This window comes from Pan paniscus, chromosome 3, assembly GCF_029289425.2.
Source record: "Pan paniscus chromosome 3, NHGRI_mPanPan1-v2.0_pri, whole genome shotgun sequence".
Taxonomy (NCBI): domain Eukaryota; kingdom Metazoa; phylum Chordata; class Mammalia; order Primates; family Hominidae; genus Pan; species Pan paniscus.
The window spans coordinates 164,751,179-164,763,552 of record NC_073252.2 but is presented as its reverse complement, the minus strand read 5'-3'; the positions used below and the strand labels follow the sequence as shown (position 1 = coordinate 164,763,552).

The following is a 12,374-nucleotide window of genomic DNA, read 5'->3' as shown; positions in this document are numbered from 1 at the left end:
TGTCATCAAGCTGAACATCCTAAAAATCTAACTAGATTACAAGACTGATTATGTTTCTAACGTACATTCTTTGAGATGACTACTGGAGGGACATCTTTCCCCTAACCTCTCCTTGGAATACAAGATCCAAATATCTAGGTGACAGCTGAGTATTAGTATCTAGATGTCACCACAGGCATTTCACTAATATGAAAGATAAGGTCATCACCTTAACTTCTCACAACTAAACTTGCTGTATTTTTTTTCTCGCCACCAAATATCTTATTTATTGTTCAGTGGTGCCACCAAACACCATTTCTTTTATTTCAACCAATTTCCCCCTTCTATTATATTAATAATTAGACCCTATTGAATCAGTGTCCTTTTTGAAATGCATCCCCTCTTCTCCATCTTCACACCCATTTATCTTAGATCAGGTTCTTATTCTTTCTCTCTCATACAGCTGGTTGATATCCCTGTCTTAATCACACACACTTCAAACCATCTCCAAATTCTTGTGTGTGGTCTTTCTGCAATAAATAATCATGCCACTCTTCTACCTAAAATCATGCCAGGCCATGACATTACCAAAACGATAAAACTCTGGAAGGCTAAGAAGCTTCCATCTCCCTGTTCAGTGTTTTCCACGATACTCACAGGCGATATGAGCATTTTATATTTCACTGGTCCTGAACTATCTGCCATTCCATGAGTAGGGCATCCTTTTTCTACATTTTTGCTATTTATTCCATCTACTTATACTGGAGCTTCATTTTGTGCACTTGGTGGGTCCTATATTCTTGTAAAACTTACCTAAGGTGTCGCTCATTCTAGTTTTCTCCCATTCACCATCATGTGATCTCTCCGTCTCTCTGTGTATGCATATTATATATTTTTATGTAAGTTCCACTTAACAATGTATTCTAATTATTAGTAACTATTTATACATCTCTGCCAACAAAAATGTTGAGTCTGCTGGAGACAAGATACAATTCTTGTACGATATCTATCCTAGCATAAACTAGGAAGAATCAGGCCTCATCCAGCCCATAATGGTGGGAATGCCTGAGGCAGCAAGGGTAGGTGAGACCAAAAACAAATGTGAATGAAGCCCAGGGCTTTGTCTGGAAGTAACTGGGAAAAATTCTGGACTAAAAAACAAGTATTCTGGCAAAAGATTGAGGGAGATCCTACACTGCGAATGTAATGACGCTCAAAGGATACATTATATGGCAGTTGTTTAAAATACAGATGGTGTTTTCTGAAACACAACCAAAAAAAACTTACTTGTCAGGTACCCAGGTTAGTTTACACTGACCAGAAAGTTTATTGGAGATTAGGATGAAGAAAAGAATATAGCCAAGTGAAGTCAAATGCAATTGCTGCAATCTTTCTAGAGGTAGTTTGACTGGTTGCTGGAGAGAAAACTAAATACAATCATGCGGAACAGAAGAGGAGACGCTAAATGGAAAACAAGATGGAAAGAAGAACACAACAGAGGGAGATGATGAATTTATGCCAGGTCCCTTTAAGGCACAGGATTGATTCTAATCCATGGACTTCAGCCAAGAGAAATTTGTTGTGTTATTGTTGTGGTTTCAAGAATAAAATCTTAGGCATCTGTATTTACAGTGTGTAATGTTTTGTATTTTTTAAGCTGCCAACAATGTGAGTTCTACTAAAAAATACAGATGGTTACAATCTCATGCACAGAAAGTGGTCTTTTTGTTACTGTACATGCTATGTATCTGATTCTTTATATTTTTTTTCTCCTGTATTTTCCATCTCCTGACAAATACTGCTCCTCTCTTATTCGGTCATTTACATAGAATCCTATGTAAAACTCATTACATTATTTTTCATGTGTTAAATTTGTTCTATTTTCACTGTATATCAATTTTTGAGTTCCATTTTCTTGAGCATACATGACAAAACTGTGTGACAGAACTTTTGGAAATTATCGAATGCAGATTTTATAAGGTAAAGAAAACAACAGCTATAATCATACCAGTCTGCATTGGAATCGTAACTAGATTAATCAAAATTTTATATGTACTATAGTGTTTTATTTCAAAATGAAAACACTCCTTTTTCAGAACATAAGTCCAAGATTAAATATACTCAAAAGGAGTATATGACATATATGTACATATAGTACAGAGGCAGTACATTATTTAATTGTTAGGCAGAATTGTTTAATGAATTTTAAAAAGTGATTTTAGTAATTAGAAATCAACATAGGCTAAACATTAGAAATAGCTCAAAACACTTTTAATATCTTCTAAGTTATAGTGTGTTTTTTTCTTTTATGTTGTCCAACAAGAAGTCATACACTTTTGTAGTGCAGTATTTCGAAGACAGCTTTTTTTACCTAGTGATGATTCAAACTGTGATAGTCTGAAAAGAATGTTGTAGCAATTTACATTTGCATAGTGAACAAAGTATATTTAACATGTTATAGACAATGAAAAATTAATATAGTTTATTTTCATTATTAAAGCTACTGACCAAACAAGGAAAGCTATAATTAATCTAATCGTTACTTATTTAAAAAATTATCTTAGTATGGAGAAAATTGAAACATTTGTCTTCCAAATAGATGCATTTAATGTCTTGACCACTTTAGCATGGAATAATATAAAATGTCTGTTAGTTAAAATGTCACCAATGATATGTGTTAACATTCTTTATTTTAAATCTCATGGTTATGTAAAATCTCTAACAAGAGTTTTGCAGAAATATACTTTATATATTGAAATCAGTAAGATATATGTGCATATATATTATAGCTTATATCTGTATTTTATATTGAGTATTAGGCCGAGGGCAGTGGCTCACCATTGTAATCCCAGCACCTTGGGAGGCTAAGGTGGGTGGATCATTTCGGGTCAGGAGTTCAAGAGCTGCCTGGCCAACACATGGTGAAACCCCGTCTCTACTAAAAATACAAAAATTATCTGGGCATGGTGGTGGGCGCCTGTAGTTCCAGCAACTTGGGAGGCTGAGGCAGGAGAATCACTTAAGCCTGTGAAGCGGAGGTTGAAGTGAGCGGAGATCGCACCACTGAACTCTAGCCAGGGCGTCAGAGAGAAACTCTGTCTCAAAAATAAAATAAAATATAATAAAATAAATAAAATGCATTGATTATCAAAATATATTCACTTTATTTAGGCTATTGACTAAATATGCTTAAGAAACAGCTTGAGTTACCCTCAAAGATTATCTCAAATCCACATTTTATTTCCACTGGTCAGCCTGGAACCCTTCCAAATACTTCTGCATATTCCAAATGCACATTTTTCTGGTTTTCTCTTTGTGCACTAGAATTTTTTGTTTACCATATTTCATTGTTTCTTTCTCTCAATTTTGGCATGTACCAAATCTGGACACTCAGTGCCTTTTGTTTATTTGTACCAACTCCTCCTCTGGTCTGCCCCCAACAATAAATTAAAACAAAGTGTCTCTGGGATTAACCATGAACGATCACCAATAGCAGTATTATTTACAATAGCCAAAAAGTGGAAACAACCAAAATTCATATCTACTAGTGAATAAATAAAATGTGGTATATATGTAAAATGGCATAATATTCAGCAATATAAAGGAATTAGGTAGTGATTCATGGTACAACATGATTGAACTTCAGAAACATTGTTCCAAGTGAAAGAAGCTAGGCACAAAGCACCACAAATTGTAACATTCAATTTATATAAAATGTCCAGAATAGGAAAATCTCTAGAGATGGAAATTAGATGAGTAGTTGCCTAATACTAGTTGGAGGGGAGAGGGAATAGGGGATGATAACAAGACGATATGTTTGGGTATTTTTGGTGATGAAATTCTTCTAATATTGATTGTGGTGATAATTTTATAATTGCAAACATACTGAAAAATATTGGTTGTAAACTTAACTGCCCAAATTGTGTAGTATGTGAATTACATATAAATAAAGATGTTATAAAATGAAACCGTCGACATTTCACATAGCCTTTTTGTTGACAGCCATCAAGACAGTTTTGTTTGAAGAAATGGTGGTCCAAATATTATGCACAAATGATGTAAAAATGAAAATGCAGAATCTCAGTTCTTACTATGATATATTCATCCAGTCTCCAAATACAGCTCTAGACTATTTTTGGATAGCCAAAGATATCCATTAATGTCCACTGACATTTTTGTTTGTTCATTTTGTCCCTTTTATTGACCCACCAGCATTTATCTCGGGAAAGCAAGGGTATAGATTGCAGTTTTCCACTGTCATAAAATACTTCAGTAACATACTCTAACTTTATTTCACCACCTTTGCTGCTTAGAAGGCAGTAGCAACTACAGAGAGTTTGAGTCTTAAAGTTTCTATTTTGATAACACATTGTCTGATCATAGGCATATGTGCCTCTTAGCTTCTGAATAGAGTGGATGAGACAACTACAGCTAGCTGTTAACTCTGAGTTATGTGGGTAGAAGCAGAAGTTTCTCTTAATAGAGAAAGAATGTGAAGAAAGTTTACAATTAAGCATTATGTAAATGACCTGATCAAATTGTGTTTGATGGGATTTGATACCTCCATTTTACAGAAGCTTATTTTAATATTTTCTTTGCAATTTTTTTAGCTTTAGATCCAGCTAAGGATCCTTGCTTAAAGATGAAATGTAGTCGCCATAAAGTATGCATTGCTCAAGATTCTCAGACTGCAGTCTGCATTAGTCACCGGAGGCTTACACACAGGTAAACATTGTTAAATTTAATCCCACTGATTGAACAGCGCTCCTTACCAGGAATAACTGCAGAGTATAAATATTTGGCAGTGCCTGCTAATCTTTTATGCAGAGTTTTATTGAAACAGTTACAGAAGCTTAGTTAATACAATTATGATTCACTTGGGTTAAACATTGGTATCAGTCACAATTACTACAGATTATAGAATTTGAGGCATATATTATTAAATAAAGAAGGTCTTATAAAGATGATATTTAAAATGTTATATCTAGATGTTTGTGCTTTTTCAAGTTTAAGGAACAATTAGTTTTGTTCCCTCCACATATTTTTGTTTGTGGCTATTCAAACATCTTTATTTCCCTCAGGAGAGAGTTAGAAAGTTAAAGGAGAGAAAATGATTGATGTTCATAAAAAGAGATTAAAAGTCACGAAATAGGGACTTGGGACTTGAACCCCTCAGGACGCCTTCTTCAGGGGTCACTCATACCGGTGGAGTCCTTGTATCTATTCGCTGGATGCTGATTCACAATTTCTAAAAAAGAAGGGAGGATTTCAAGTATCTTATAACAACCAGCACTGCTTCTGTTAGACGGGCTCTGTTTTGGGAAGGACCAGTAATTTAGAAATAGCCTGTGTAGTTTGGTGCTGAGTCTTAAAAATTTGAACGCGCCACAATCAAACATGAATTCATTGTTTAACCGACTGAAACAAGTGGTGTATTCGTTTCCTTTATCATTTTTAAAGTTATTTTTGAGAATACTCTTTCTCTGATAATGGACTTATGTATTGCTTTTAAATCAAATGAACAAAGAAAATTTTGCTATTTGTGTATGCTCAGAGAAAAATTGGATTTTTGGCTTTAGTGTACTTGCATATAAATTCTATTAAACACACCAACAGTAAGAGAATAAGAATAATAATATTGGAAAATAAGAACATAAATAGCATTTCTAGGAAACAGCAAATATTTAAGTTACATTGATGTTTCTTATAATGTAAGAGGACATATACATAACACCCTGTTGTACATGCCAAAAGGATTAGAAGTCTTTATTCCACAATGTTAAGTCTATAGTGGCAGATTTCTAGAACCAAGGGAGGTTGATATAACAAAGGTATGCGGGTTTGAAAATGTGTTCACTTGGGTTAGAATCATGGTATATCAATAATGTACTTGTGGAACAGAGAGAGGGAATAGGAGAAAGAAAACAACAGTTTGGTGATATAAAGAACAAAAGACTTCTTGGAAATCACAATTCTGTAAAGTTAGCCTACTAGGGGAAAGCACAAATGGGTGAAGCAGTTATCAGTAACATATCCCCCATCAATCCTGACTTTGATGCTAATTTTACAGAGGGATAACAAAGCTTTGGGCCAGAAACTCATTTTTCTATTTATTTCCTTAGGATTCTAAATTTCTTGGCATTTCTATTAATTAATCATACAAATTTAAAAACATTAGTATGTGAATGTGTGTATATTGGGGGTGAAATAAAAAAGAGAAGGGTGTCAAAAGGGATTCATATATGATCTCTCACCTAAGTTACAGAGACTAAGTCAGTTTATCTCCCTTAAAAGCAAAAAACTGTTTTATCACAAGTTCTAGAGACCCTGGGAAAGATTTCCATGTGCAGACATTTAACAGCTTTGAAAAGATTCACCTGCCACTTCACCCCTGGTCCCGTGAACCCAAGTCAAAGAGCAACCAAAGACGTCGCAGTTAATATCATGTCTGTGGCAGAGACACACTCGTTTTGACACTTGCTGGACACTGAAGCTAAGAGAGGTTAAAGTAACTGACTCAAGACTACAAAGCTAGAAATTTTCAGAGCTTCAACTCTAATCTGTACTGTTCGACCCCAGAGTCTAAGCTTTTTACCACTATGCTGTCTCGTTACTTCTCTGACTTATTAAACGGCTTAACTACAGGCAAAAATCTTCCTTGACATGATAAAGACTATCAGAAACCGATAGCCAAATGTCCCTTAATATATAAAATTGAAAGATCTTTAATAGGGCACTACTGAATCTTTGCCTTTGGTGTAGTGGTGGAGAGGGTTCAGAGGGGAGACTAATATGCTTTTAGTGGGTGAATTTCAAAATGTTTTATGTGAATAGTATTTAGTCCTGTTCTATTTCTGATAGAGACTATTTATAAATGTCCATTCAATCCATGCTGTATTCAATAAATAAATCACTAGTTTCCAACAAATTGATTTTAAGATTAATATTTGATGTGCTTTATTTGCCTTGAGGATGTCAGTACATAGTGATTATTTATACAACACTTAGGGAAGAAGAGCTTTGCCAAGCGCTTTGATCAATAAAAATGGCTAATATAAATAATCTAGATCTTAGATTTGAGGATTGTGTGTATTTTGGGGATGTGGTAGAGAAAGCAGGGAAAGACGGCTTAATTGATCAATTTTTGTCCATTTGCATAGTTTAGAATACAAATTGCTACCTTTTTTCCATTTAAAGGAACAACTTATTCTTTCTTCCCTTGATCTCATAAAAGAGAAAGGAAACCCGCTGTTTCTTCCTGCAAGGGGAATACAGTTTTTCAAACACACTTTCCAGTCTCCTCTTCCCAATACATCACACTCATTTCTCCATTGCTTTAGAATTTTAACCTTCGCATCTTACAGTGCTCACAACATTTGTAATAGTTTGTCTAACATTGATCTCCTTCGACTGACTGAGCTCAGTGAAGGTGTCTTATTCACTGCTGTGTACCCAGATCTTGAATTACTGCTCAGTACATGTTTTCTTTGAGGAGGTTAGTAAAACAGCTGCCATTTGTAAAATATTTAGGAAGAAAATTTTGACAAATAGTTTGATCAATTGAAATGGTCAATCTAGGTAATCTAGGTTTAAACATTATTTTCTTAGTGCTTTGTGTATATTTGTTGAAAATGAATTAAGAAGGGTATAGGCATCAGTCAACAAGTATGTTTTAATGGCAGAATAAATGAATGCATGATTTATCAAATAAAAGGAAAAGGAGGATTTTTAAATATTTTATTTTATTTTATTTTATTTTAAGTTCCAGGATACATGTGCAGAATGTGCAGGTTTGTTATATAGGTAAATGTGTCCCATGGTGGTTTACTGCACCTATCAGCCTATCGCCTAGGTATTAAGCACCGCATGCATAATCTGTTTATCTTGATGCTCTCCCTCCCCCTAACCCCCACCGACAGGCCACAGTGTGTGTTGTTCCCCTCCCTGTGTCAATGTGTTCTCATTGTTCAGCTCTCACTTATAAGTGAGAACATGTGGTGTTTGGTTTGCTGTTCCTGTGTTAGTTTGCTGGGATGATGGCTACCAGCTCCATCCATATCCTTGAAAGGCACATTATCTTGTTCAAGAAGGATATTTAAACATGAAATGAGGGATGTAACAATTGGTTTTAAGAAACTAGTAGGTCCTTCACTTGGATTTGTAAATAATTGAAATAATTAGTAAATTTCTCCTTCCTCAGCGTTTTAAATAATAATAATTGTCCTCTGAAATCAGAAAAATAACATGATTAGGTGAATCATAGTTTTAGTCTAGTTTTGACCACCACTGCCGGTGTAGAGGATGGTGTAAACCATCCAAATATGTGATGTTCAAAGTCATATATTTGGATATTGTCTCCAAATGGCTTTTTCTGTGAAGAACTGGTCTCAGAGCAGGTGATATCTTTGTCATTGTGCTAACTTTCTGTTAGCATTATCATTACCAGTTAAAAGAAAATAGTAGTATGAATAATGAGAAGGAACTTTAGCTGCAGCACTTTTTTCCAATATGGTAACATAACCCATTATTTAGATGCTTTAATATGAAATACATGATGGGTTTCCCAAGCTTTGAATGTGATCCACTTGTTATATTGTTACCCTTGGGGAAAGATCTGCAGATGCTGACAGCTGAGGGTGATTGTTTCATTGTTTTTGTATATTGTGAACAAGAAGCCCAGTGTTTTATGCTCCCTTGCTGCCTGTGCAGCTGCAGATAATTAACACTATTTCTAGATCAGTGTTGCTGGCACCAATCGATGCTGCTGATATTAAAAGGAAAAGGTTTGGCATAATAAGACAGAGTAAGGTTGAATAAGTTGTAGGACAAAACTAGCCATGTTAATTTCTACTTCATTTACACTGAAGGATTAAAAGAAAAAAAAGAATCAATAAGGAAGTGCTTTTGACCTCCTAAGAAGGCATTATATAGAAAATGATGAAAGTAGTGTAAAATGCTACTTATCAAAAATAATTATCAAAAAAGTGAGTCCTAAAATTTATCTATTTTAACTATGCAATCTTGGAATTCATGGTTTATAATGACTATTTTTAAAAGAAGATCTAAATGTATTTATATGATCACTGATTGAATAGCTATGGCGTTTGTGTTTCCTTTGTTGAAATATTGAAAGCAGAAAGATTTAATCACAAAGCAGAAGTTATATAGTGTTCCACAAATGTTTGCTGAACTGAATTGAACTTATCATAATCATTTAAAAATAATGCTTCTTATACTTGAGAGATATTTAACTTCTATGGAATATGACTGTATTAATAATGTCTTCAGAGAGAATTAAATCCAGTATTTATTTCACACTTAATATATGCAAAACTCTTTACTAAATGCCTTAAATTGATTTAGCTTTTACAGTGATGCTAATGCTTTATACTAAGCATTATTATGCCCATAACTGAGGCTCAGAGTTTCTGGGTGTTCTGCTTGAGATTAGTTCTATAGAAGCATAATTGATAGGTATAGTTAGATAGATAGGTAGATAGATAGATGATAGATAGATACAAAGTGTGGATTTCAGATTTGAAATCATGCCTATCTTGTTTATATATACATTTTTTCCATAATTATCAATTTTATGTATATGAACAGATGTTTATAGATACTTAACTTTTCATAAATTTATTTTAGTTAGGATGACGAAGGTTTGCAAAAGTTTTTAAAATTAATTACTTTTACAAATGGTCATTGTACTTTGGATAGTGAATTAGTATAACATTGTTTGATTCCTCTTCTTAAAAGATAGATCATAACTAAACTTCATAGTTTCCTTTATGTCTGGAATTTGATATCTGTATGCACACACACAGACACATACATACATGCATATATGTGTGTAATTCATTTAATCTTACAATAGTTGGAAGTAAGATGACTTACAGTTGTTATCCCCATTTTACCTCTGATAAAAGCTGAGACAGAGAATTCACTTAATTTGTTCAATTGGTAGACTTGGACACTGAACCTGGCCATTGTGGTTCTAGAATTTGTGCTCTTATTATGCTTTATTGTCTTATGTTACTTATAAAGTATGTTATATAAATGAGACATTCTTCTAAGCATTGTAGAATTGTTACTTATCTTACCAGCACCCTATATTTTCAAAAAGAAAATTTCTCTACACCTATTGCCTAATGTACTGTTTCTCAGCATGTTTTAGCCCACATTCTTTTTTTGCTGAATATACACTTTTTAGGTTCTCCAGTTATTCTATTATCACCCTGAAGGGAGCATAATATCCCCTAGTTGAGAATTGCTATAATCAGAAAATTCAACTACTTAGATTGCGCATCTTAGTCAGTCAATGTGATTTGGTCAGGGTTTATATTAGGTGTTATGCATTACAAAAACAGAAAGCATGTTTCTCATATATGAAAATAAGTCACAGGATTGACTTTATTTTTGAAGTCCACAACACACCTTTTCATTATTGGGATATATTTCCTCTCCAGTTGAAAATCAGGAAGCTGTTGGTTAAAGTCCAAAATCCTTCTCGTGGTCCTTTATAATCTGGCCCAGGTAGCTTTAGAGCCTCCTCTCTAGTTTTCTCCCAATGGCACATTGCAGATTTCTTACATCAGGAAATTCATTCTGTAGAGAGCCCAGAATGTAAGTCAGAGCACAAGGGGCCAGAGCCAGAATGCCTGGATTCACAGTTTAGCCCCACTGTTCTTAACCATGTGATCTTGGACAGGTTACCCAAGCTCTGAGCGCTTCAGATTTTTCTGCTGTAAAGTAGGTATCATACAATTGGTACTTTCTGCGATGTTGTTTTAAGGATTAATGACTTAATGTGCAAAAACAATTAGAACTACTTCATCCATGATAGGCATTATGATAGGGTTAGCTATTACTATTTATTCCTAAACACGTTGTATATTTGATGATCATGGGTGTTGGTTCTGGCTGTGTTTTATTTTCTCGCGAGATGTCTTGCCCACTTGTTCCTTTGTTCTTCGGGCAGACTCCGTTTCTGAGAAGGCTTTTCAGCGTAATGGTTAATGGATGTAATTTGAAGCTAGACGGACTAGCTTTGAAGTCTGGCTCCATCTCCATTTCTCCAGAATGACTTTGAGCAAATTAAATTATCCCAGACTCAGTTTTCTTGTTTAAAACATAGAGTTGATAATTATACTATGTATCTCCCTCTGTTTTTGTGAGAATTAAAGACATAATTTGCTTAAAGCACTTTTCACAATGAAAGCACTCAATAAACATTAATTATTGAGAAAGGTCTATTCACTCTCCCCTCCCAACCCAAGGTAGAATTAAATATGCCTGCATCTTTGTGCCCATAGCACATTAGAAGTGCTTGTTAACCCACGAATATTATAGTGACTGTATATTTAATAGCTAACAGGTGAATTATTGGGTTGCCATAGACAAAGTATTTGAGAAAATTGATTTACTCCTGTCATGATCATAGGATATGAAATTTAAGATTACCTTATACGTTAAATAAAAGGAAGGGCGTGATTTTGGCAGTTGAGAAGGAAGAGAGTGGAAACAATGAGCCACCATTGTGTTATAGAAAATGTGAGACAGATGCTTAAAGAGAAATAGCATGAGGGTGGGCATAGCTTTGGTGGGTTAAAGATTATTAGGGTACTTAAAATTTCAACAAATTTGCTGTCCTTCATGATTCTCTGCTTTACATCCTTTAGCATTGCCTATGTCCCCATGACCAGAGAAGACGATCTTTAGACCAGAAGTTCCAAAATACACGAGAAGGATTCACAGGCACTAGATGCCTCAAGGGATGTCAATTTTTTTTGAGTGAGCATAGCTAAGCCCTTGCATGTCCTGTCAGAGAGATTTTATTTCTCCACTGGGCCTAAAGGCTCCTTCTGCTTAGCAGGAACCCTCCTTGCATTTGAAGGAAGGAAATTCTGAATCTGAGTAGAGATCCTTCGCAGTTCTGCTTGCAATATATACTGGCTTTGAAGCCTGTATAACAGATTTGTAATGAATGTGCCTCCGTGTATACTTCTGAATCTTGTATACCAAGATTTCAGCTGTGAGAACAGGGGTTTAAATCGATGATCGGTAGAAGAGGGCAAATAGAGCAGCTAGCCACAAAAAGGGTGCACTATGACACAGGGAATAGATGAAGGCCAGTTGATGGTGTAATGTGAACAGTGAACAGAAGGAATTCCTTCACACATAAGCTGTTACTCTGCCATCCAATTAAGGCTTCATTAATGTCCCCTATACAAGGAAAAGAGTATGAATTGGGGGGAAAAAAAGTACAGCAAAGGAAGATTCAAATAGTTCCTGGTTTCTTGTTCCCCAAATAGACAAGAATCTGGTATAAACCTTTGGAGAGAAAAAATTGGATATTAGTTAAGGTTACTTTTAAAGAAGTATTTTGGATGGACCTT

General features: G+C 34.8%; 1 protein-coding gene across 4 annotated transcripts in view; it reads left to right on the top strand.

The window, feature by feature from the left end:
* SPOCK3 (SPARC (osteonectin), cwcv and kazal like domains proteoglycan 3) overlaps positions 1-12,374 on the top strand; it is a 496,712-nt gene that overhangs the window by 229,907 nt on the left and 254,431 nt on the right. For all 4 annotated transcript variants that reach the window (XM_055111986.2, XM_055111987.1, XM_003821795.3 and 1 more), the window contains one exon: positions 4,590-4,704. In XM_055111986.2, coding sequence (XP_054967961.1) covers positions 4,590-4,704 — 115 coding nt within the window. The remainder of the gene's footprint in view (positions 1-4,589; positions 4,705-12,374) is intronic.